General features: G+C 49.1%; 1 protein-coding gene across 1 annotated transcript; it reads left to right on the top strand.

Annotated features, from left to right (window-relative positions):
- Positions 1–2,379: 2,379 nt before the first annotated feature.
- On the top strand, positions 2,380–22,821 carry MX1 (MX dynamin like GTPase 1; the record flags this gene model as incomplete). Its single annotated transcript, XM_081234733.1, is given in 15 exon segments — positions 2,380–2,490; positions 2,580–2,750; positions 2,754–2,879; positions 3,508–3,697; positions 5,264–5,340; positions 5,343–5,368; positions 5,370–5,395; positions 7,095–7,249; positions 8,604–8,742; positions 14,679–14,837; positions 16,845–16,921; positions 18,246–18,491; positions 22,668–22,724; positions 22,728–22,757; positions 22,759–22,821. Coding segments are annotated over 15 exon segments (1,653 nt in total).
- Between the last annotated feature and the right edge of the window lie 4,270 nt (positions 22,822–27,091).

Raw genomic sequence — 27,091 nt, 5'->3', positions numbered from 1 at the left:
GGAAGGCTCCTCCCAGGTCCTCAAATGTTTGCTTCTCTCCTCCTTCATTTCCTGTGCACGGACACACCCTCAGACAGACCCCCTACCCCCTGACACCTGACCCCTGGCTCTATAAGCCACTACCTTTCTTCCAGACACTTCATTGTCACCTGGGGTTATATCATTGTTGGTTGGCTTATTTGTCTGTGGGGTGTCCCTGACAGAATGTATATACTAGAAGCAGGGACTTTATCTGGCTTGATCACCACTGTACCCCGATGGCAGGAACTACCTGGCACATAGTAGGTCCTTGTATTAGTTTGCTCAGGACACCATAACAAAGTGCCACAGGCTGGGCGACTTAAACAACAGAAATTTATTTTCCCACAGTCTGGAGGCCAAGAGTCCAAGATCAATGGGTCATTTAGTGTTGGTTTCTCCTGAGGCCTCTCTCCTGGGTGTGTAGACGGCCGTCTTCTCCCCGTGTCTTCACGTGCTCTTTCCTCCGTGCACCTCTGGGTCCTAATCCCCTCTTTTCATAAAGACAGTCAGATTGGATTAGGACCCACCCTAGTGGCTTCATTTTACCTCAATCTCCCCTTTAAAGGCCATATCTCCAGTACAGACACACTCAGGTCCTGGGGGATAGGACTCCAACATAGGAACTTGGGGACATGATTCAGCCCATATCAGTCCTCAAAGCATACTTGTTGAATGACTGAATGAATGAATGAACAAATCACCCTCATTTTTAAAAACAGGTCAGTGGCACACACAAAGTTGTGAATGTGCGTATGTGCAGTCTGAGGAAGGCAAACTGCTCAGCCCAGCAATCAGAGATGCTATAAAATATGAAAAGGTAAGTTAGGACCAAATTTTTTAGGAACTCTGTTCTGAAAGAAAACATGACAGAGGTTTTTAGAAAGGGCAGTGACATGACGAGACCAGGGGTTTAGAAGGAAAAGGGCCACAATGTGTGCACAGGGGCCGCTGTCGAGTAGAGGGGACAGACGGAGGGCTGGACTGCAGGACCACAGCTGGACATGGGGTACCAGTGGACACCCCAAAGGCCAGCTACGGGGGAGGGGCCACCTCAAGACTCCAATCCTCCCCACGGGTTAGTGCCCTGGGGCGGGCATAAAAAATTCCCCAAACTCGGACGCCTAAAACAAGACATTTATTCTCTCCTGGTTCTGGAGGCCGGAAGTCCAGGTCGAGGCGTCAGCAGAATTAGTTCCTCCTGGAAGTGTGAGGGAGGATCCCTTCCAGGCCTCTATCCCAGCTTCTGGGGTTCCTGCCCCCCTTGGGGCTCCTTGGCTGGGGGCAGCATCCCTCCAATCTCTGCCTCTGTCGCCCTCTGGCGACAGACAGTCTCTGGGTCTCAAATCCTCTCTGCCTGTCTCTTCTTGGATTTCGGGCCCACCCTCATCTCCAAGTTCTTATCAATTACATCTGCAAGCGGCCTTTTTCCAAATAAGGTCACATTTACGTGTCCAGGTGGACATGCATTTGGGGGGGGCGGGGTGGAGCCATTCCACTCGCTGTATCCACTCTCCTCCCAGTGGTGGTCATAGCAGGAAAGGGTTCATGATCCCGAGCGCCCTGACTTAGGCCAGTAACGACCTCTGTGCTTCATCTTCTTGACCTGGAAAAATGAAGATTGGGAGCTAACACATAGGGTTGTTGTGAAAATGAAATCAGCATCTTAGAGCAGCGGTAGGTGAGGCTGGCACTCAATACCGCCAGCTCTTTCTAGGGTGCTGACTACCTGATTATAGGCCTCATGGAGAAGCAAGAGACCCTGTGAAAATGAAATGAGCATCTTAGAGCAGCGCTAGGTGAGGCCGGCACTCGATACCGCCAGCTCTTTCTCGGGTGCTGACTACCTGATTATAGGCCCCCTGGAGAAGCAAGAGACCCTGTGAAAATGAAATGAGCATCTTAGAGCAGCGCTAGGTGAGGCCGGCACTCAGTACCGCCAGCTCTTTCTAGAGTGCTGACTACCTGATTATAGGCCTCATGGAGAAGCAAGAGACCCTGTGAAAATGAAATGAGCATCTTAGAGCAGCGCTAGGTGAGGCCGGCACTCGATACCGCCAGCTCTTTCTCGGGTGCTGACTACCTGATTATAGGCCCCCTGGAGAAGCAAGAGACCCAATCAACCATTTCTCCCAGGCTCCCCGGCAGCCTGACCTAGTCTGTGTGAGAAACAGTGGTGGCAGGGCAGAGATTGGCTTCAAACGGACCCAGGAGGGGCTGCCTGTCCTCTCTCCGCGCCCTACGGTCTCCTGTCCAGTCCTGAACCTCAGGTGACACGGAGCCCATCAGAAGTGACAGCGGGACATTCAAACTCTCCTGTGGAAGCGTGGAGTTCACTTGTCCCCCAGGCCCTGGGGGCCCATGGAGACCCCTCTTGTGCTCTTCGCCTGTGTGTTGCCATCCGCCCCTCCTGCAGACGGGTCTCTGCTGGGCTACTGGCCTCCCCTGTGCGCAGAGGGTGGGTTGTACAGGGTTGGGCAAGGCAGAGCTGGAAAAAATGCAGCCCTGGGGAGGTCTGCTGGGGGACGTTTGGGCCACGTTCCCAACTTGTGTCTTTGTAGAGCTTGCCGGGAAGATCGGAGGTGCTGAGCAGTGTTGACCGCACCCACCAGCTCCCCAGGCGACAGCTGGTGCCTAAGCCCTACGTGCAGCCCGTTTCCTCCCAACACTGTCCAAAAGAAGAAATGAATTCCTTCCAGAAGCAGCCACTACTGCCACCGGGCGCAGCACCTTGACAGATGATGTACCCCCCAAACTGGCAGGGGGGAGGGAAGGACCCGGTTTTCCTCGCCAAGGACTTCAAGCTGCTGAATTTGAACCATCAGCAGCCAGGAGGAAACAGGGACCAGCAGACGTCAAAGGTAAGTCGGGCGCAGGTATAGTCAGGAAGGGCACATCCCAGCAGCCCCCGGGGGTTGTGGGGGCGGGGAAATGCGGGAAATAAAACCTGCAAGTCTGGTCCAGCCCCAGGCGCACAACTGGTGTTCCCCCTCTCTCCTGGGCGCTTCCAACAAGCACCAGGGACAGACACAGTCTCTGGGGGCAGCAATGGCCTTCCTGGACATGAATCTGGGGGCTCCGTTCCCTGTGCTGGGGTCTCCTTCCTGGAGCTGGGAGCTTTGCCTCCAGCTGTGACTAACGCTGCCACCACTGCCAGCCTGCCATCACCCCCCCCACCCCAGCTCGGCAGCCGCGGGCCCACTCCTCTCCCCCCTCCAGCTGGGAACGCCTTCCCCTTGGTGCCAGATGGCCTGCTCAGACGGGCACCTCCATCTCCAGCCCCAGCCAAATATTCCCCCCAGCAGCAGAAGCAAAGCCTCCACAGGACGAGGGCACAGGGGCCTCCCTGCAGGCACATCCAGATCCACCTCTCACCCCTCCTGTTTCTAACCCAACATCAGTAGATCCATCCATTCGGCAACAAATTCCCGAAGGTAGTGGGAGCCCCGTCAGAGGCCAAGACTGTGAAGTCTGTTGTGTCTCTTCCAGGGGCTTGAGAACAACCTGTACAACCAGTACGAGGAGGTGCAGCCCTGCATTGACCTCATCGACTCCCTGCGGGCCCTGGGCGTGGAGCAGGACCTGGCCCTGCCCGCCATCGCTGTCATCCGGGACCAGAGCTCGGGCAAGAGCTCCGTGCTGGAGGCGCTATCGGGGGTCGCCCTTCCCAGAGGCAGCGGTAAGCTCTGCCGGGCCCGCCTCCTGCAAGCCGCAAGGCATCCCGGGGACCAGTGGGCTCAGGGGAGGTCGCTGGGAAGGCCTCCGGGAGGGCAGCTCCCACAGGCCCTGCACGGCTGCGTCTGGAGTGCCTGGTGGGGGCAGGGGGCCGGGGGGCAGGGCCCTGGATATTCCTGCTGCCCCTAGCTTCTTCTTTTTTCTTTTTTTTTTTGCGGTACACGGGCCTCTCGCTGTTGTGGCCTCTCCCATTGCGGAGCACAGGCTCTGGACGTGCAGGCTCAGCGGCCATGGCTCACGGGCCCAGCCTCTCCGCGGCATGTGGGATCTTCCCAGACCGGGGCACGAACCCGCGTCCCCTGCATCGACAGGCGGACTCTCAACCACTGCGCCACCAGGGAAGCCCTGCCCCTAGTTTCTGAGTCCTCTTTCACCTGTCAGTAGTCATCGCTGGGCCTGTATCAGTCGGTTTCTTTCTAGTCATCTTTCTAAGAGTGTAGAAGCATTTCTTCTTTGATCTTGTTAATTTGTGAGTTTAAGGTAACATGTGAAGTCTTTTTGAAGAATTTTCTCAACACTTTGAGAAGCCATTAGCCAGAATCATGGTGTGATAAGACACAATGTTTCCTTTAAACAATATTTTTTGTTTGGCCAAGTTGTGCAGCATGCAGGATCTAGTTCCCCAACCAGGGATCCAACCCACGCTCCCTGCGTTGAGAGCGCAGAGTCTTAACCACTGGACCACCAGGGAAGTCCCTGTTTCCTTTAAACGTTTTTTAAGTGTGTGTAGAGTTAAAAAGCTGTTGTACGTTTCTGATTTAATAAAATAATTATAAAGGAAAAAAAGAAGGAAAGAGATGGCATCCTGTAGCAAGTAGAGGGTCCCCTGTCCTGGTTCCTTCCCTCACTCCCATCTCCTGCCAGCACTACCCATCGGCCGAACCCAACCAGAACCCAGGAGGCCAGGGCTGCCTCCTGGGTACAGAGGAGAGAGTGAGGATGCTGGAGGGCTGCCGGGACCCTGCACAGCCCCCAGTAAGAGCGCCGTGGCCTGTGCCTCCTCCCGACCACAGGCAGCTGGTCCTTTACTCCAGAGTCTCCTGTGAGTTTCCCACCAGCCCCGGTGACTGACCCGTGATGGAGTCAGAGTGGGGACAGGGCTCCTCCTCTCTGCCCTGGGTTCAGCATTTTGGGGAGAGAAACAACAGAGCCGAGAGTCTGGAGGCCAGTGTGGCCGTGGCAGTCCTGTGAGGCAGGCAGGCAGCCCTGGGCATACCCGCCTTGTAGGGCAGTGCTGTGTGCCCCCTCCACACCTGAAGGGGAGAGGCTTGGAGGGGCCGGACAGGGTCAGGCAGATCTCACCGCTTCACATCCTGCCTGTCCAGGCCCTGGGCTTCCACCTGGACCATGCCCCCAGACCTTTCTAGGGCCCGGGGGAAAGTGATGGGGCTTGGACTAAGCCCTAGAGATTTCAGATGAGGCCTCTGGGGACACCGGGGAGAATAAGAGCAAAGGGCACCTGTGAACGCTTCTTTTTAAGGGAAACTTAGGATGTTTGGGAAACTCTCAGGAATCATAACCAGGGGTCCGCTGGTGCTGAAACGGACAAAGCAGGAGTGCAGGTGGACCAGGAGAATCAGCTGCCCTGGAAGACTGAGATCCAGGTGCAGGACCCCTCAGGTGGAGAGGGAACTACGTAAAGGTAGGGACACGTGGGTGGCTACAGGTCGGCGCATTCTAACTCCAGTCATCATGGGTCATCGGGGCCTCTCCAGCTCCACAGCAAGCACCCATCTCTTCTTTCCAGGCTTTTCCATGTGCCAGTCCCCCTGCCTCAAATGCTGTCCCTCACATGCTGTCCCTGCTCCCTGCCTGCCTAATTCCTACTCTTTCTTTGGGTCTCAGTTTACCTGCCCCTCCTCTGGGAAGTGTCCCCTACAGGACCCCAGGCCCCAGCTACCCTGGTCACTGCTGGGTATGTGTGTCCCAAGGAGCTGCTCTAACCTAACGTGGCTGGTTACCTGTGGCCACATCCCCCAACGCTGACCCCACCCACCCGTCATTTCTGGAAGCATAGCCAACAGTTGAGATTAGCCTTAGGTAACCACAGAATGATCAAAAGGCTCAGTTGCTCCTGGAATCCACTTCTGTACCTGCTCAGAGGGGACCCTGGAGGTCACCCCCTCGCAACCCTGCCCCCCAGGTCCCTGAGCATGCCCACCCCTCCCCCAGGCTTCTCTCCCTTCCTGCTCTCAAGCTGGGCTCAGGAAACAGGAAACTGCAGCCACAGCTTCCGTTCCAGGGAGATGGGCTTCTTCCTTACCAAGCAATAAACTTAGCGTCTGAGGCTGGGGTTTTTACATGACTCCGTGGGCTCAGCTCCCCGAGAATCCCGTTGGCTCAGCTGGCTTACCAGAGGGATCCCTCCCCAAATAGAGAAGTACTGCCCCAATTCTAGCTTCCACCCCTCACAACAGAAACTTCTTGAGACCCTCAACTGGCAAGTTTCCTAGCTTCAAATAATAAAAGCTCTGCACTCTCTGTGCCGGCCATGCCCGTCCTGGGCTGCCTCGTGCCCGGTACATCCTGCAGCCCTGTCGAGATCTGCCCAGACTCTCTCTAGCCATGAGCTCTGTGGGCAAAACTAAGAGGGCACCATGGGTGCCAGCTTGGGTGAACGTTCTGTGTAAGGAGGTATAATGAGCATCTTTAGAATAGTGTCTTGGAACTCTGGTCCACTGCTGGTGGGAGGGTAAATTGCTGTAACCACTTTGGAAAACTGGCACAATATCCACTAAGGCTGGAGGTGTGCACACCCCATGATGCCCCAAAACTCCAGTCCTGAGTATACCCCCAGCCAAAAGGTGTACCAGAAGTCAGGTTCCAGAGTTTTCATAGCAGCACTCTTGTGATTGCCCCCACCTCCCCCGCCCCCCACTGGAGACCACCCAATGTCCATCAACAGTAGACTGGATCAAGCACAGGGTGGAATAACACATGGTAATGAAAAGGAATTGGTGCTCAGCTATAAGCACCAATATAGGGTCCAGCCTGTGAAACTCACCAAGCCACATGCTTAAGACAATGGGTACTTTCCTGTACGTATGGTACAGTTCAGTACAAAGTTACAAAATCTTATCTTAAGTAGTGACCCTGAATGATAATTAAGCCAGGAAAGGTTTACAAAGGAACAGCCTGGTTGTCATCCCCCCGACCCCAACTTCTATCTCTAAAGAATTAGGCAATTAATCAGGGCTGTGCCCTAAGTTGCCTGCCTATTTCTCACATCAGGGCTGTCCCCAAATATAGGTGAAATATGTAGCTGCCCACAGGTTTCACTGCTTCTGCTAGGTTGGGTTGTTCATTTGGACTCTCGGTTTGTCTTCTCTCGGTCTCTGTAGCCCAGGATGCCGGAGCTGGGAATGGAGTTGGCATTAGCCACGAGCTCATTAGTCTGGAGATCGCCTCCCCTGAGGCTCCAGATCTGACCCCCAGTGATCTTCCCGGCATCACCAGGGTGGCCGTGGGAAACCAGCCCCATGATATCGGACTGCAGGTGAGCCTTTCTGGAACTTGGGAATGGGTCCCACGCTAAGTTGGGGAGACTTCTGAGGTCTCTGCCGGCAGCCCCAAGGGCTCTGGTGCACCTTCCCAGCCCTCACTCTGAGTAGTTGGGGAGGAGTCTGGGGTAGGACCATCTAGGGCTGGGGCCTCATACTCAGATTCTGACAAGGGTCTGGCAGGTCATGGAAACAGGCGAGGTTGACTCAGCGGCACTGGAGGTGTATAGGGATTGGCGCCCTGTCCAATGTTGTCCTGTGAGAATGTTGGCCCAGTGTTACCACTATCCCGATATTTAAAAGAAGCCAGAAATTGGATTTTCACATGGGATCTGCCAATTTTAGCAACAGTTTTTTAAATTAACACTACGTAAGTCAATCGGAACACAGACTGTTATCTCTGATCAGGGCCAGAAAGGCCAGCACAATGCACAGGAATGAGAACCGCAGACCAGCTGTGACCCAGTACAAACTGACAGCCGCTGAGCCTTGGGCTTCTTTGCCAAAGACCTTCCCCCCTAAGGTTGCCTGAGGACACAGTCGTCACTGGGATGCCAGAGTCACACATGATCCTTGGGCTGGGTTCACCCCAAGAGCAGCCTTGTCAAGCTTTGCCAGGCCAGCTCGCATAGAGGCCAAGGAGACAAGGATGGTCTCAGGAGCGGGGTTGGGGTCCAGGGTGTAAAGGGACAAGGTGGAGAATGGGGAGAAGATGATACCCTCCTGCCCTAGGACTGGGGTCACTTAACTGCCCTCCTTCCTTTTACGGGAGGCACTTCCAGTGCTGGGAACTCAACCATAGCCCAACTAGGATTGTGTCAGTCCCTTCTGGATGGGGTCTCTGCTGGCTCCACTGTCTTGGGCAGTTAAATTACTCTTTCTTCCTATATCCAAATCACCATTCTCTGTCTCTCTAGGAGCAGTGTAGTTAGGTCATTTCCCTTACTGCGTTAAGGGACTAATTCCACACTTCTTACCCCGCTTCATTCAGCAAACGGGTGGGACTTCCTAGGGTATGAGAAAGATGCTTGCCTGGGGTCAGAGCACGCTGCTTCTTCCTGCCATAATCTCAGGAGTATCACAGGGAAGATCTGTCGATGAAGGAGGGGTCTCATCTAGCCATAGAATCAGGGAGTCTTTGAGAAAGAAGAAATATCAGTGATGAGCTTTGGAGGATAAGTAGGACATCAACAGAGAGCTCAATAAGGGCAAGTGGGTGGACATTCCAGAGGAAGGGGACAGGCTAAGCCAAAGCCCAGAAGTGTAAAAACTGGGTCATGCTCTGGGATGTCTAGCCATGCTCTTGGGTGACCAGGGACGTGTTCTTCCTTTGTGATTCCTTGGCATCAGACTAAGGCACTCATTAAAAAGTACATCCAGAGGCAGCAGACAATCAACTTAGTGGTGGACCCCTGCAACGTGGACATCGCCACCACGGAGGCACTGAGCATGGCTCAGGAGGTGGACCCCGATGGAGACAGGACCGTAGGTAAGAAGAAAGAACCAAGCTTCTAGAGGACAGGAAGCCAGGGGGAGACCCCTCATATATTTAGAAGGTCCTGGAATGTAGCTCTGTTAGAGGCGCCCACATCCTGCCTTAGATCCAAGTGCTGTTCCCAGGGAAGGTCCATAGGCTCGGGGTGAAGTCGAGCCCAGCAGATGGGTCACCCTCACTGACAGTCAGGGTTAGATGTGTGGCCAACATTTGGAGGTTCTTTGCCCTCCTTCCTATTGTCCCTTATTTGCATTCTTGAACCATTCTGGATGGGGGAGGAGAAATGCCTTATTTGTTCTCCCACAGTGGTCCAGAAAGGTGGAAGTGGCCCATCAGCTCTGCAATTCCACAGGTAAAGTTCTTGTGAGTCCTTGGTGCATGGAAAGGACTTTCCCAGGGCCTGTATGAACATACTCAGGGAACATACTTCCAGGCTTACATTGGAGCACAGGTGTCTGCAGAATTTATATTCAAGCAGAATGCTTCCTGGGGCAGATGGGTTCCCTTAAGTTTCTTTTTTTTTTAAAAAAGTCACTCTGGAAGGCATTATAGGGGACTTGATTTAAGAACACAGATTGCCTGGGTTTGAATTCTTGTTCTACCACTTACTGGCTACATATCCTTGGGCAAATAATAGCTGCTATTTAAAAATTTTTAATATTATTATTCGATATCACTTCTCTCCCAATCACTTCACCTACCCGTTGAGTTTGCCTTCCTGAAAATTTGCAAGTCATTTTCCTCCACTAAATGGATACTCAGTATATCATTGCCTTTTCCACTTTTTCCTCAACAAATGCCTAGTTTTCCAGTAAGGATAAAAATAACACTAGGGGGGCTTCCCTGGTGGTGCAGTGGTTGAGTCCGCCTGCCGATGCAAGGGACCCGGGTTCGTGCCCCGGTCCGGGAGGATCCCACATGCCGCGGAGCAGACCCACCTACTAGAATTGGCCTAGATGACTACCAAATTATATATAAAAATTATACAATTAGCATAACCTACCCTCATCTTTATTTCAGTGTTAAATTTATTGGCTTAGTTAAACCATTCTTTCTTGGACTCTGATGATGACACTGATTAATAGGGTATTTCATAAGGCAGAGCACACTTTGGTTTCTCAAAATGTTTTCACTTGCTTTCTCATTTGAGTCCACAAAATCTTGAAAAACACTGGGATTTTTCCTGTTGAATCGGGTACTTTTTTCCTTTCACTTTATTTAGGAACTTGCTGTTCCTGAACAGCAAGTTCAGGGGGAGAAGGGTAATAAGATATAGAGGTCACTCCTGCTTTAAGGAGAGACAGTGGGAAAATGGTGAAATTTTGCAGACCAGGTTTGCTACTTGCTCTGTGCCCTTGGGAGATGGCTCAGCCTTGCTGAGCTTTTGCTTTCTCATCCTGCTAATGCTTCACAGGATTGCGGTTAGGATTAAATAATACGGCACAGGCACATGTTCTGGCCAGCACTCTATAAATACCACCCTGGTTCCTTGTTTCTCTCTGCTCCTGCCCTGAACGGAAGAAACAGATCGTATTCAGTAGCGTTAGGGTTCACAGGGAGAGAAAACTCTGCTCACCAAGCAGAGAGAAGATTCTGTAATAATCACACCCATGGTTCTCAACCCTGAGGGAGCAGCGGAATCTGCGAGTTTGTTAAAATCCAGCTGGCTGTGCCCTGCCCCAGAGTTTCTGAGGTCTGGGGTGTGGCCCCCAAATTTATGTTTCTAACAAGTTCCCAGTTGAGGTCGACATTGCTGACCCAGGGACCACACTTTGAAAACCACTGTTCAAGGTCTCTGGGAAAGTTAAGTCTTGGATAAAAAAGTGTGCTGAAGTGCTTTGTTGTTGAACATCTGAGATTTAATCCTTGTGTGCCCACATGCTGGGACTCAGCCCTTGCAGGAAAGGCACTCACAGTAGCACTGGAAAAATGATCCTACTGGGTCCTTCGTGAATTTCTGTTAACAGCAAACACTTAGCAACCAAACCACCTGGTATGTGACCCTGGGCGAGCTACTTAACCTTCAGGTGCATTTGCCTTTCTTTAAAATTGGTTGTTCAATCATTAAATATTTGTAAAGCCCTTAAATCATGTAGGCGCTTAGTAAGCACCGTGTAAACATTTTTTTAAATTTAATTTTATTGTGGAAAGAACATTTATCATGAGATCCACCCTCCTATCAAAAGTCTAAGTGAACAATGCAGTGTTGTTAACTATTGGCACAATATTTTTCAGCAGAGCTCTGGAACTTACTTATCTTTCATAACAGAAACTTTTTGCCCTTAGGTTAGCAACTCCTCATTTCTTCCTCCCCCCAGCACCTGGCAACCACCATTCCCACTCTCTGACTGCATGAGTTTTAGATAGCTCACATGAATGGAATCATGTAGTATTTGTCTTTCTCTGACTGGCTTATTTCACTTAGCATAATGTTCTCAAGGTTCACTCATGTTGTCACATATTGCAAAATTTTCTTCTTTTTAAAGGCTGACTTCTATTCTATTGCATATATCTACCACATTTTTTATCCATTTACCTTTCCATGAACATTTACGTGTTTCCACATCTTGGCTATTGTGAATGGTGCTACAATGAACATAAGAGTGCTAATATCTCTTTGAGATCTTGATTTCAATTCTTCTGAATAAATGCCCAGAAGTGAGATTGCTGGATCATATGGTAGTCCCATTTTTAATTTTTTAGGGTACTTTCTTACTGCTTTCCATAGTGGCTGCACCATTTTGAATTCCCATCAACAGTATACAAGGGCTCCAATTTCTCCACATCTTTGCCAACACTTGTCTTTTGTTTTTTTGATAATACCATCCTAAAAGATGTGAAGTGATGTTTCATTGCAGTTTTGATTTGCATCCCCCAGATGAGTAGCTGAGCATCTTTCCATGTGCCTGTTGGGCATCTGTATGTCTCTGAAGAAATCTCTATTCGAATCATTAGTCCATTTTTAAATTGGGTTATTAGGGTTTATTTGCTATTGAATTGTAGAGTTCCTTATATATTTTGGAAATTACCCCCTTACCAGATAGATGGTTTGCAAATATTTTCTCTCATTTTGTAGGTTGCCTTTTCCTCCGTTGATTGTTTACTTGCTGTGCTGAAGTTTTTAGTCTGATGTCATCCTACTTGTCTATTTTTACTTTTGTTGCCTGTGTTTTTGGTGTCATATCCATGAAATCATTTCCAAGATCAATATGGTGAAGATGTTCCCTCATGTTTTCTTCTAGGAGTTTTACAGTTTCAGGTCTTACATTTAACCCTTTAATCAATTTTCAGTTGACTTGTGTGTCTAGTGTAAGATAAGGATCCAATTTCATTTTTTGCATGTGGATATCCAATTTTCTCCAAAAGAAAAATTGGACTTCATCAAAATTTAAAACTTCTGTGCATCAGAGAACACTATCAAGAAAGCAGAAAGATGCCCCACAGAATGGGAGAAAATATTTGCAAATCATATATATCAGCAGTCCCCAGCCTTTTTGGCACCAGGGACCGGTTTTGTGGAAGACAATTTTTCCACAAAAAATTGGATGGGGGGGTGGGGGGTAGGAGGGGGTTGGTGGTTCAGGTGGTAATGTGAGTGATGAGGAGTGATGGGGAGGGGCAGATGAAGCTTCACTCACTCTCCCGCCACTCACCTCCTGCTGTGTGGCCCGGTTCCTAACAGGCCGCCGACGAGGGGTTGGGGACCCCTGATATATATGATAAGGGGCTAGTATCCACAATATATAAAGAACTCTTACAATTCAACAACAAGAAAAAAGAGAAATAATCCAATTTAAAGATGGACAAAGGATTGGAATAGACATTTCTCCAAAAAAGGTTTATGTGTGGCTAATAAGCACAAGACAAGATGCTCAGCCTCATTAGCCATCAGAGAAATGCAAATTAAATCCACAGGGAGAGCCCATCTCACACTTACTAGGATGGCTGCCATCAAAAAGGCAGTTAACAGGAAGTGTTGACAGAAATTAGAACCCTCATGCACTGCTGGAGCAAATGTAATGGGGAGATGCTTTGGGAAACATTCTAGAAGTTCCTCAAAACGTTAAACAGATCGTTACCGGATGAGCCGGCAGTTCCATTCATAGGTGTGTACCCAGGAGAATGAAGATAGGTGTTCACACGAAAACTTGTATATGAATGTTCTTATCAACATTATCCATAACAGCCAAAAAGTGGAAACAACCCAAATGTCCATCAACTGATGAATGGATAAACCAGTTGTGGTATCTTCATATGTATTCATTTGCTAAGGCTGTCAGAGTAAAGTATCACAGACTTGAGTGTCTTAAACAACAGAAATTTATTTTTGCACAATGCTGGAGGCTGGAAGCCCAAGGTCAAGGTGTCAGCACCTTGGTTTTTTCTGAGACCTCTTTTCTTGGTGTGTCGATGGCAGCCTTCTCCCAGTATCTTCACATGGTCGTCCTTCTGTGTGTGTCTGTGTCTTAATCTTCTCTCCCTATTAGGACACCAGTCATATTGGAGTCTACCTTCATGATCTCATGTCAACTTAACTACCTCTTTAAAGGCCCTGTCTCCAAATGAGGTCACTTTCTGAGGCACTAGGGGCTAGGACTTCAACAAATGAATTTGGGGGAGACACAGTGCAGTGCCCAATGGAATATTATTCACCCATAGAAAGGCATGAAATACTGATCCATGCTACAACATGGATGAACCTTGATGGCATTATGCTAAGTGAAAGAAATGAGACACAAAAGTCCACAGATTGTCTGATTCCATTTATATGAAATGTTCAGAATAGGCAAATCCATAGGGATAGAAAGTTGATCAGTGGTTTCCAGGGGCTGAGGAGAGAGGGAAATGGGGAGTAACTGCTGTTCCATGGGGTGATGGAAATGTTCGAGAATTAGGTAGTGGTGATGTCTGCACCACTTTGTGAATATACTAAAAATTGTACACTGTAATAGGGTGAATTTTTTTTTTTCTTTTTTTTTTTTTTTTTGCGGTATGCGGGCCTCTCACTGTTGTGGCCTCTCCCGTTGCGGAGCACAGGCTCCGGACGCGCAGGCCCAGAGGCCATGGCTCACGGGCCCAGCCGCTCTGCGGCATATGGGATCCTCCCAGACCGGGGCACGAACCCGTATCCCCTGCATCGGCAGGCGGACTCTCAACCACTGCGCCACCAGGGAGGCCCCCAATAGGGTGAATTTTATGGTAAGTGAATTCGATCTCGATTTGTTTAAATGCCTGTGAGAAAATATCTCCTGACCAAAAGAGGGTGACCAGGCTACCATCCCTGGTTAGTTCTTCAAAAAAAAAAAAAAAAAAAAGGAACCATAACCCTTCTGCATTTTTACCCCGCAATGGAGGTGTTTCTCCATACTCCAGTTTGTCGAGAGTAAAAAGAATTCCAAGAATATAAAGAAAAAATTAAGTGTTTTATGTAGTAAACAGTGACACCGTATCACATTAATAATCTAACTATATTATCCCTTTGATTTATAAACACTTTCTACTCCTGCTACCGCCCAGGAATATGTGCTGTGTCACTGATTCTAGCTGGTGTTATGGTCATTTCTATTTTTTAAAGGGTCTGCAATCATAGTATTCTATGATACAATTTTTTTTAAAAAAATCGAATTTGATTTACAAAATTTCCTACTCAGGTACCTTTTCAAGAATCTGTCTACTCTAAGTTCCTGCATTTGCTGTTTCTTGACGTCCTACCCGGGCTCTGTTCTTGCCGTCTTGAGATGACTAAGGACAATTATCTCGAGATCTGTTTCTTTATTGCAGTCCTTGAATCTTTTTCGATTTGAAAATCAGATTTGATTTTTTTTTCCTGCCCCTCTGTACTTTCAGAAAGATTAGAATGGTACTGTGTTCAGCAAAACCTGCAAGGCTATTTTTGTAAAATAATTCAGAGCTGTTCTTTCCTTCTGTAGGTTACAACGCCATATATAAAGAAAAACAACAGTTTGAAAATCGGTATCGTGGTAGAGAGTTGCCAGGGTTTGTGAATTATAAGACGTTTGAGGCCATCATAAAAAAGCAGGTCAGAGTTCTGGAAGAGCCGGCTGTGGACATGCTGCACACAGTGACTGGTAAGTCATTGCTTTTGCTTTTAGGTATTTTATTTCTAGGACAGGGTCGAAGCTAGTACTTCCTGCTGGGGCGTTTTCCAACACCACAAGCCAACCAATCTTCTCCAGGCACCATCTGGGTGTCTCACAATTCATTCCCGTTCTGACACTAACTGCTCGGGGTTAGCACAGACCCCACAACTTAGGGGTCAGCCCACAAGACCACCCACTTCTGACGGCAGCTCCATGTCCGAGCCTCCTGTACTTCTGAGTGACCAGCTATACATCAGAGCTCCCACGACCCCCTCCTTGGGCTCCATCCTCTGCTAGAACAGCTCACGGTCTCAGGAACACACGCTACTTACCTGTACTGGTTTGTTATAAAGGATTTGCTTACCTTTACCAGTTTATTATAAAGGATAGTACAAAGGTTGCAAATGAAAGAGATGCATAGGGTGCGGCCTGGGCAGGTCCAAAGTGCAGGGGCTTCTGTCCCGAGGCGGGGAGGCGTGGGGCACCACCCTCTCGGCACGTGGACGTGTTCCCCAGCCTGGAAACTCTACAAACCCTGTCATTAAGGGTTTTTATGGAGGTATAATCAATTATCCTATGGAGGCATAATAAAATTTTAACTCAATCTCCAGCCCTTCCTCCAGCCCCCAGAGGTTGGGGAGACGGGGGAAGATTGGGCTGAAAGGCTTCTAACCAAAGGCTTGGACTTCCTGGTGACCAGTCCCCATCCTAAAGCTAACTAGGGCTGCCTCATTAGAACAAGAGATGCTCCTGTCACCCAGGAAATCCTAAGGGATTTAGGAACTCTGCGTCAGGAACCAGGGACAAGAACTGAATGCCTATTTGCTATCACACCTCACCTCCCTCTACGCCATTGCTATGAATACTTCGCAGTCTCAAAATACTCTGCTTATTTGAAATCTCTGAGAAGTAACATTGATGACTAAACAGCTATACATTATGCGAGTGTCTTGAGCCTCTAAAGTGCCGTACGAACCTACGGTGGTGTCACTGTTGTCACGTGCAAATAGGAAACTGTGTCCACACCGTTGAGGAGTAATGCAGCCTGAAACAGCACGGATCACTCCCTTCTCCTTGAAATGTTCTGCTCCTCAGTTTCCGAGAGATCCCTGAATCTCTTCTCTTCACCGCCGCCACCTTGGCTGACCCCCTTCTCACTCAGGCTTCAGCTGTCTCCTTTTAGCACTAAGTAATAGGCTTTCGTGGATGCACGAACTAGTAGTGGTTGGGGGGACAGCCTTATAAGAGTTTCTAAGAGATGTATTTCTAATTAAATTTTACCTTTAGGCTTAATAGGTATAAACTGAAATCTGTAATTGTATTTTGTTGATCAATTGTGCATTCTTCATTCGGTCCTGAAGAAAATTGTTAGTACTTCAAGGCTTCAAGTTACAGAAAACATTTATATATATATATATATATATATATATATATATATATATATATATGTATATAATATATATACCTACTTCTGAAACATGCAATTTGGGGTCAAAAGATTTCCAAGCATAAAGATGCTGTACGTCAGCATAACTAAGATAACATTCTGTGAGGAAGTCAAGTGGAAATATGGGTTTCAAAAATAAAAAGAAACAATGTAAATTTTCTGATTGAAATAAGAGTTTGTTCACCTCTTTCTTTCAAATGAATTAGAGCTATTTCAATTCCATTGATGTATTTAAAAGAGTGATGTGTTTTACTATAAATATTAATATATTTATAACTTACCAGAAAGTGCATTCTTTGCAACTATTTATATTTGGGATACAATTTAAATGTCAAGTAAATATGCCAGGGGACATTTAGCTTTTCAAGTTCCTCCAGGGAGTTTTTGAGCAAAAAAGCACACCTTCCTCCTCCAGTGAGAAGAGAGGAGGGGAGGGAGGGGGGAGGGAGGGAACTGTTTCGTGCTGTTTTATCCTCTTATTTTTTACAATCTGTGAAGATCATGGATCCTTCTAGCAATACTGGACTTCTTTGTTTTTCTTTCACCAGGTATAATCCGGGCTGCCTTCACAGATGTTTCAGAAAAAAACTTTAATGAATTTTTCAACCTCCACAGAACTGCCAAGGTAAAACCCACCAGATGTTACTTAAAAAAAGAAAAAAAGAAAAAAAAAAGAATGTAGACCTGACACTAGAAAGTAGATTTCTTACATTAAGACTACTGAACCTTTTTTATGTATTTGGAGGAGCAAATAATCAAGATCAATAGTGAATCTAACGATTTGACCAGTGATGTCTGGCTAAAGGCAATAAGAGAGAGTGAGAGAGTGAGAATTCGGAAAGGACATATTTGGTCACAGGAACAAAAGAGAGCTGTAGTGAGGGGAACACTGTCATCTCTGAAGAAAGTGGCCCTGAATCACAGAACTCACTGAGGAAGCCGCATGGAAAAGACTCATCCAATCTCAGAACAAGGGCTCCCCCTCGTCCTGCTTGGGCTACGTAACTAATACCATGGCAGACGTTTACTTCTCACAGCCCAGGAGGCTGGAGATCCCAGCTCGAGTTGCTGGCCGACTTCTCACTGTATCCTCACATGGGTGGCAGGGGGAGACAGCTCCCTGATGTCTCTTCTCAGAGGGGCACCAATTCATTCATGAGGGCTCCACCCTCATGACCTGATGACCTCCCAAAGACCCCACCTCCAAATGCCATCCTATTGAGGATTAGGCTTTCAATGTATGAATATGGAGGGGATGGAGACCCAGTACAGATGGGAAGACGGGCTCTGCCTTTCTCAAGCCAGAGATCTTGAGCCTACTTAACCTGCCTGGGCCTCAGGCTTCTCATCCACGGAATGGGACTAAGAATGCCTTCTGCAGGAAGTTGTAATGAAACCTAGAGGAAAAGGTTTAGGACTGCACCTGGCATCGTGCATCACCCTCAGTGGTGCTCCGTGAAGTCTGGGGGTCCAGATACTTTCTGTGTGAAGGGTCTCCTCCCAGGCTTTCTGGCAGCCAGTTTCTCTAAACTCCAGGAACATGAAACATACGGAATTTGACTGATTTAAATCTAGCCTCCATCTTACCCCTGTGAGCTCTCTGGTGGAAAAATACTCCTCCTCAGATGGAAAAATGTGTAAAAGAGAAAAGGAAAAAGCTGGAGATCAGGCCGGAGAACAGAGCCCAGGCGGGTTCCCAGGCTCTGGGGATGCAGTGTCTGCTCACATGTGTGGCTCAGGCTTCCTGGGAAATTATGACCCTTGGCTGGGAGTGGGAACCCCGCCTGCCCATGCCCAGGTAAGCCGACATAGGGACAAGATGCTGCTCCTAAGCCACATGCTATTTTCCAGTTGGCACCTGCTGGTGGAGGTCTTTGCAGAGGACCTCTCTTCCTGTGACCCAGTGATTTGTTTCTAGAGGGAAATTTTGTGTTTCTCCTTTGCCATAGTCCAAAATTGAAGACATTAAATTAGAACAAGTAAAGGAAGCTGAGAAATCGATCAGATTACACTTTCACATGGAGCAGATTGTCTACTGCCAGGACCAGGTTTATCAGCGTGCGTTACAGCAGGTCAGAGAGAAGGAGGCAGAAGAAGAAAAGAACAAACAGTCAAACTGTTATTTCCAACCACAGACCCCCTCCTCAGACCCCTCCATAGCAGAGATCTTTCAACACCTGATCGCCTACCACCAGGTGAGTCTGTGAGCACCTCAGAACGGCACTTCTCATCCGTTTCCTTTCTGTGAGTGCCTGTTTTCTGTCTTGTCGCTGTAAGGTGACTGCCAGCTCCATCCTTCAGCCCTGGATAAGCCTCTGTAGAAGCAACTCGATCAGAGAGATGAGAAGGGTTGTTATAGCCACTTGCATCTGGTTTTGGCTGGCTGTGTGGCCCTGGTCAAGTTACTTAACCTTTCTGAGCCTTAGCTTTCTTCTCTATAAAGTGGTACCTCCTCTCAGGGTTCTTGTGAATATTCAGTGTGAGGAGTGTGAGTGAACCCCTCCCCCACAGCTTTGGAAGGTGGCAGCCTCTGGCCACGGACAAGCTGTTCGCAGAGACATGTGCTTTGGTTGCTATCCTACATTTCAAATAACTTGAAGGGCCATCAAATTCATCCTGGGGAAGGATGTCCAACTCAGAGCCCTTGGGATATGTGAAAGTCTGGACAGGAAAGCAAATGGCAGTCTCCTGGTTTACCAGATGTCTCCATCACTTTGGGAGGAGTTTCTCACACTGACCATGCTCACGCATGTACAGGATTCTGTGGAAATGCAGAGGTGGGGCGTGGCGGGTCTGAGGTGGAGCACGATTCTTCATTCCTGATGGGCCCCCAGAGGATGCCACGCTGCTGGACGGGGACACACTCTGAGCAACAAGGCTGCTGAGGGTGGAACTCCGTGTCCTGTAGACCCTGGGATGTGTGAGTGAAGCAGGTGAAGGGCAAGGCGTGGGAACCCGTGTGCCCCTCGGCTTCTCCTGCAGCTAAGCTCATCTCCCTTCATCTGCTCACCTGCCTGGCAGAGCCTTTTACAGTGAGTAATGCGCGTACATGCACGTGCACACAAACACACGCACACATTAAGGCCTTCAACATATTGGGTGAGGGCCACCCACATTCTAGGGGATAATCTCCTTTACTTCAAGTCAACTGATCAGAGCCATTAACCACATCTACAAAATACCTCCACAGTAATACCTAGATGAGAGTTCAGTTGAATAAGTGGGTCTACAGCCAGGCCAAGGTGACACGTGAAGCTGACTGTTACACCTGGGGAAAGGATAAGGCTTGTTTTATATTGATAAATATAAGCAAAGGAATTGGCTTATATGATTGTGGAGCCTGGCTGGTCAAGTCCAAGATGTGTAGGACAAGCCATCAGGAAAGCCAGACAGGAGACTCTCGGGCAGGAGCTGAAGAGAGCTGAGCACAGGCCGGATTCCTTCTTCCTCAGGAAAATTTCTGTCTGGGTTGCAAGGGGTGACATCTCTGTGACTTTAAATTTCCTATTCAAGAACATCAGGGCTCCTTCCTTCTTCAGATCTCCTTTCTGGGGGCCTTAGAAGTGTTTTAAAGTTCTCTCTGTGTAGATCGTGCACACTTCTGGAGTTTATTCCTACATCTCTTCTCGACTTTGTCCCTCCTGGAAATGAGACTTTTCTTCCACTATATCTTCTGTTTGTTGTTAGTAGATACGACTTCTGTATATTGTCTTATACCTGTTAACCGTACTGATTCTCTTATCATTTGTGGTAGTTTTACAGATGATTCTCCTGAGTTTCCCCAGTGGACACTCATTCCTCTGCAAATAGTGGTGGCTTCCCACTCTCCCTCCTCTTTCCAGTTTTATGCTTCAAACTTTTCTCGCCTCATCTGGTCCCTTCAAAGCAACAGCCTTGCCTTGTCTCTGACTTTAATGAGAACCCCACTTTTCCTATTAAGTATGACCGTCCCTGGCTAAAGTCAATGTGTCAGCAGGGCTGTGTGCCTTCTCGAGGTTCTAGGGGAGAATCTCTTTCTCTGCCTCGTCCACCTTCTAGAGGCTGCCCACATTCCTTGGCTCGTGTCCTCTTCCTCCATCTTCTAAGGCCGCCAGCCGTGTTGCACCCTTCCACCTTTCTGCCAGACTCACGTCTCCCCCTGACCCTCCTGCCTGCTTCCCCCTTTTGCACTGGGCCCACCAGACTATCTGGGATGACTCCTTCTCTTAACATCAGCTGCTTAGCAACCTTACTTCCATCAGCAACTTCAGCTCGCCTTTACCATGTAAAGGAACACGTTTGCAGAGTCTGCAATTAGGACAGGGCCATCTTTGGAGCTGTTATCCTCCCTGGCACACCCATCATGAAATGTGTTGGATTTCTCTGGGGCAATGATTTGCACAGCATTCCTGGGGAAAGGGCCCAGGGGAACTGATTTTCACTACTCAGAAATTTCCTCTCAGCTACCAAGAGATGGTCTCATGCCAACGTGGCCCTTCTGTGTGATTCTCTGTGTGGCCCACCACCTCAGCTCCCCCACACCCACTTGGTCAGGAAGAACTCTGCACCAGCCCTGCTCACTGGGCTACTGTGCTCACCAGGTAGCTCCCCAGTGGGAAAGGCTTTCCCTCTCCTTCCCTGTCTGACCCATGCTGCTCCCCTCCCCTCATATGGCTCTGCCTGACCACCCCTGTTTCTGTTACACGTGGGTCCCAGGCTGAACATTACCCATCTCCTACTTCACCAAAACTAGGGGTGATTTGGATGATCTCCAGGACAATGGGAAAATGACTTCTGCAGCCTTGTTCGTACCAGACTCTCAAAAGCTGTTTGGGAGTGTGGTTTTGTCGGTCAGACAGACCAGCCCTTCCTTTCAGCTGGTGTCCGTTCTCCAACATCAGACATCGGTTTCTTGGCCCCAGCATCCCCTGGAACGCCTCCATCTGCCTGTCCCTTCTCTCCTGCCCTGCATTAGTGACACTGGCAGTCCCATCCCTCGCCTGCTCTCATCCTGGGGCATGAAGCGTGTGTTCCAGCTCCATCTCACTGATTCCCTCCACTCACATACCCTGAGTGCTTGCTCCTCTCCTGGCATCTTTCTAAACTTTCATTTTTAGCTCATGTAATCCTTTCAGCCCTCCCATGAGGCCAGGTGCTCATACTATACAGAAGAAAACTGAAGCATGGAGAGGTCACAGAACTTGCTACAGTACCAGTACGTATCAGCTTGTTGAGAGATCAACTTATCTTAGGAAAGAGAAACTTTGCACTAACAGGTGGGGTGTGGTGACGTTACCCAACTCAGGTTCTGCTTCTCATTGCTCAAGAATCCAGTACTGAGAGGCGAGTATTGGGTAAAATGAAAGACAGCTTTACTCAGGAAGCTGGCAATCCTGGGGAGAAGGTGGACTCATGGCCCAAAGAACCAATTCCCCATTTTCCAGGTTTTGTTTGGAGATTCTGTAGGGAAAAGAAGAAGGGTTACATGCTAAAGAGAGGGTTGTGACATGTGTGATGAGCTTGTGGACACTCCTCTGATTGGTTGGTGGTGAGATCACCGGAGTCAACATCCTCAACCCTCTGGTTCCAACCGATCTGGGGGCTACGTGACTGTGGGCAGCATGTGATTAACTTCTTTTACCTGGCAGGGGTTTTAGTATCTGTAAAGCAGCTCAGAGGACATGGCGCAAAATATTGTCTGTAGCCCTTGAGGAGGGACTAAATGTCCTTGACTTTGTTTAATAGCTAAACTATTATTATTTTGTTTTGCTTGACTATTTTCCTTTGTTGCTGCCTTTTTTCATTTCTCTGATTAAATTTATTCTTTGGATACTTTTTCTTTTTTTAGAGACAAAGGGAAAGCAGAAGACATGGGTGGGGTGAGGAGGGGATATTGTCCCAGGACCCCATAGGGACCTGCTCAGTTACAGAGAGGGAGAAAAGAAGGTTGAAACGAACTTTCAACGTGCCTAGAACTCAGAGAGCTCCCTTCTGTGGCTTTGGATAGCCCAGCTCCTTTTCTGCTAAATAACTTTAGCCTTGATTAAAAAAAAAAAAAAAAAGGTTATAAAATCTTTGGGGCAGAGTTGTAAATAATTTAAAATGTAGTTTTGTACTCAGTCTGCGCATTTGCCTTTTTAGAGCACATTTTACCCTCTTGCATCAGAAGTAAGCATTTAGTGGTCAGGAGGGGCTGGTGGGAGCCCAGGCTCGGGGTTGGCCCCCGACACGGTGCCACCTGGAGCACAGAGGACGAGGGTGGCCTTTGAAACCCAGGTAGGGAGCTTGCGCCCGCCAGGTCTCGTCCATGCCAGGGCTCCGCGGTGGCGTCAGGGTCTCCTGGCGGCCGCAGCCCCTCACCCTCCTGTGAACTGCCCCTCCCTTCCTGCCAGGAGGTCAGCGCCCGCATCTCCAGCCACACCCCCTCAATCATCCAGTTCTTCGTGCTCTAGACGTTCGGTGGCCAGCTGCGGAAGGGCATGGCTGCAGCTGCTGCAGGACAAGGACAAGTACAGCGACAGGCTGCTGAAGGAGCACAGCGGCTGAGCCGGGCTCGGCTCGCTAAGTTCCCCGGCTGAACCTGCCATCCGCCCTGCCCCGGGGTCTCCAGGGAGCCGGAGACCGACATCTCTCCCTGCCGGCCTCGCGTCATTGGCTGAGCATTTCACACGTGCCCCTGTGGTTAGTAGTCAGACTGTAGCCGTCACCCCTGCTGTTAGTGGATGAGGACCTGGTAAGAAGCTGTGCTGGGCACGCCGGCTCCAAGCATCAAGTGATTTACATAGAAGGTCCACGCCTGCCCTGCCTTTTCCCTGAGCTCTCTCCATCACTTCATCAGTCACCGATGCCCACACAGCATCCTAAAAGGGTCATTCCAGTTTCTGTAGTAGCCTTTCACACCCGACGTTTTAGGGGCATTGGTGCCACTTGTGTGAATGCACATAGAAGCCTACTTCTTTGATTTGTAATAAACTCGTTTCGACCAGACATTTCTCTGACACCTTCTTTATCTGGGGGGAGACGTCTGACGGTGACAGCAGGCGGGAACGCGTGGAGCAGTCGGTGGGCACTACCGCTTCCCTCCATGCTGGGTCAGGTCACAGCAAACAGCTGAACAGAGGAATGTGGTCGGTTATTTATGAGAGGCTGAAGGGAAATGGGGAACACAGTTAAAGAAATGGGACGGAATGTGAAGCAATCGGCATGCGTTGTGTGTAATGTGCGCTGATCAAGTGTCCCGTCTGCTTAATCGCTGGCCACCTGGCATGAGGTTGACAGGTAAAAAGCCCAAGTCCAGAGAGGTCACTGCCCAGCCAGTGGGGTTTTAGAGGCAAATGCAGGTCTGGGGGACAGAGAAGGTGGACCGTTAACCATGAGTTGGCACGGTCCTGACTGTCCTCCTTGGACTGGGCAGAGCTGGGGACTCCCACAGACACCCCGACAGAAAGGGAGTGGCTGTCTCACAAGCTGTCCACTCCCAGGCCCAGTGGGACAACCGCTTGTGGAGGGGGGGTGGACTAACTACACTGTCCGCTCCCACCCAGCCCCCACCGCACCCGCGCCCCCATCCCAGGGCCCTTCTGACACTCAGGACTCCGTGATCCTCAAGGCTTTGGGACAATATAATTCATGTAGGAGAAGGGATGCTCTGGACACTTGGAGGCTGGCGCCCCCTCGTGGCTAGACAGAGTAACTGCTCAAATACCAACAAGGGACCAGAATCAGAGGTGTTGGTGTTGCCAAGGGCTCTTCTTTGCTGTTGCTACGGTTTTCCTGGAGATTCCTAGACTGAGCGGAGGAAGAAAGCTGATAGTACGTGCTCCAGAGAACGGGAATTTCCCCAGGGAGCAAGCCTGCTGGGGACTCACAAGGTGCTCATAATCACTTTCCTCTTACCCAGAAAGAACAGGTGTCCAGGAATCCCTCAGGCCTGTTCCGACCAGCCATCAATAGGGGAGAAGTACACTGTCTCTCCTCTCACCTGTTCAGGACTCAGGGAGAGACAGCCCTGGAGTTCACTCTGTGTGATTCCTTCACTCAGAGGGCGGAGAGGCTCAGGCAAGGGGTTGAACTGCCCCCGCCATCCTCCTTCTCGCATCTCCCATCTCCACCCATGAGGGGCAGCACCGGGATCAGAGCCTGCATCTCCAGAGTCTGCTGCCTGCTCTACAGCATTGGCTTGAAGGTCCATCAACCTGTGCAGAATATACTAGAAGAGCAATGATGCCCACTCATGGTCCCTCACTCCAGGCAAGCCTGGGCTTCAGTTGATCCCATAGGGTGGGGCTGAGTCTTGAGCAGAGCAAGGAGAGGGGCCAGATGACATTGAACTGACCAAAGAAGGAAGCCTCAGTTTTCCAGAATGCAGGGTCTGCAGGTGCTTACTAAATGCTGTGAGGGGTGGGGTGGGCATAGGAGAGGCTGGGCACCTGTCCAAATGACTTGCTGGATGCCTGACTATTTTCTAAGATGCTATGGAGCACCTCCCTTTATTTCTCTCCTTCTGGAGCAGAAAGCAAAGACGAAAGCAGCCATCCAGCCAGAAAAGTCCCCATGGTCCGTTTTTGTTTGGGAGGAAAGGAATCCAGTCCCAGGGACAAATCATCCTCCAGGTAGCCATAAAAGCAGCAGAAGGGCCACTGACCTTGAATCCACTCACCTTCAGTGGATTCAAATGGATCAGTGGATTTTCAGGGGATTATAAGATCAGGTTCTTTAATCACAGCAACGCAATGGCTCAAACACCCATGTTTACGGGGTTAATTCATTTAAAATGAGGTAGCTGGTACAACAGTGAATCTTTTAATTGTCACTTTGGAAGTAGCATAAATTGCGGCCCTTAAAACACTGGGTGCACTGGGAGAAGACCTCTGGCCTGTGCCACATCACCTTCTCTGTGTCCAAAGCAGCAAAGGATTTGACTTCAACCAGGGGTGTGTGTGTGTGGCTCTTTACAAAGTCAGGTTCCAGGGTGAAGCCTTGGTCATAAGGAAAAAGTCTCTGAAATCAGAGGGAGGTCAGGGAAACCACAGGAAAACCAGAGAGAAGGAGCTGAGAACAGACCCGGGACCTGAGTTTAAGGTAGGACTGTACCCCGACCTCCATCACAGCTCAGCAAGAAGTGAATCAAAGTTCATTCACTTTCCACGCTGCGAACTCACCCTGCCCCAGCTGCAAGAAGCCACAAAATGATCAACACAGATTCCACACTTTCATTACTACTCGTTTCCACTCTACTTAGTATTTTGGGTTAATTTATATTAAGCAAATCTAACCTATGTCTTTTATAAAGGTTTAAGAACAAAAATATCAATGTTTTCAGCGTTCTGGCTGGACCTTTTAGGTGAAATCAGCCTCATCCGAAAGTAAAACCATTCACGAGGGGACTCCAAAATGAAAACTATGACTGGAAAGAATGCCCACTGCCTTGCCCACATGCACGTTGGCAGGTAAACAATCTTTATTACTTGCAGGTCCCTTATGGGTGGATTCCCCTACTTGCTAAAATGTATTGCTTCCCCCCAAAATCAACACTAGCAGCACACAATTGTGGACAGGTACAGAGGGGCAAAAAATTTGAGTTGCTGCATGAGTTTCAGCTCAGACTGTAAAGAAGTATCATTTTCAGTCTATTTAGTGCAGTGGTTTTTTTTAGCATTTTTGTACTTTTGGCTGGTGATTTCACTGTTGAAATGGCCCCAAGCAGAGTGGGAAAGAGCTGTCTAGTGTGCTAAGTGCAGGAAGGCTGGGCTGTGCCCTACGGGGAAGCATCCTTCAGGAGTGAGTTTTTTAGGGCTGTTGGCCATAAGTTCAATGTTAACGAACCAACAATATATAGCCATAAGGTGTCTTTAAACAAACACATACTGAACAAGGTTATGCAGTGATGGGTTGACAAAGACCGGTGGCTGGCAGGCACCTGCCCCTAGTTTTCCCTTAGGAGCCATGATTCAATATCAGTAATTCAAGGTTCACAATGACTTTGTACAACATAATCGCCATGAGTAACAAGAATCAACTGTATTTTTTTTTTTTTTTTTTTTGCGGTACGTGGGCCTCTCACTGTTGGGGCCTCTGCCGTTGCGGAGCACAGGCTCCAGACGCGCAGGCTCAGCGGCCATGGCTCACGGGCCCAGCCGCTCCGCGGCATGTGGGATCTTCCCGAACCGGGGCATGAACCCGTGTCCCCTGCATCGCCAGGCAGACTCTCAACCACTGTGCCACCAGGGAAGCCCTCAACTGTATTTTTGAACGTTATCTAACAAAAACATGTGCTTTCTTTTCTTTTTTAATTACAAGTTTTTCCATAATCTTAACACAAATTGGCATGATGAAGACAATGGCCAGTTGTGTTCTCCAATCACCTGTTACCTGTTGGGACCTGCTGGATTTGGGGAATTTGAAGAATGAGAATGGATTTTTGTTCCAGGCAGGAAAACATTTACCCAATCTCTCTCTCCCACCTGTGGTCACAGCTCCAGGGACGGAGATGCTTGTTAGTTAAGGAAACAGCTCTGCCACTGTGAGCTCACAGGGATTTTAGGAAGACAGCTTTAGGGGAAGAGATGTTAGACTCATGTTTGGGAAGGCAGGTTCTGAAAACTCTTGGGACACTGGGGAGAGTTCTAGAAGAGAGTTGGGTTTCGGGGTCTGAATCTGGGAGAAGTGGGAGGTACATGTGATCCACCCGCCCACCCGCCTCAGACCCACCCCACCACACAGCACCTGCTCCAACATCCCGGCCCTACAGGGTAACGCAGATTGGCTCGCGGTGGCCACACAGATCGCCAGAGCCTCAACACACGTTTGGAAAAAG

This window comes from Mesoplodon bidens (genome assembly GCF_964165515.1).
Source record: "Mesoplodon bidens genome assembly, chromosome: 5".
In the NCBI taxonomy this organism is placed as follows: domain Eukaryota; kingdom Metazoa; phylum Chordata; class Mammalia; order Artiodactyla; family Ziphiidae; genus Mesoplodon; species Mesoplodon bidens.
This window is presented reverse-complemented; position numbering and strand designations above follow the sequence as displayed.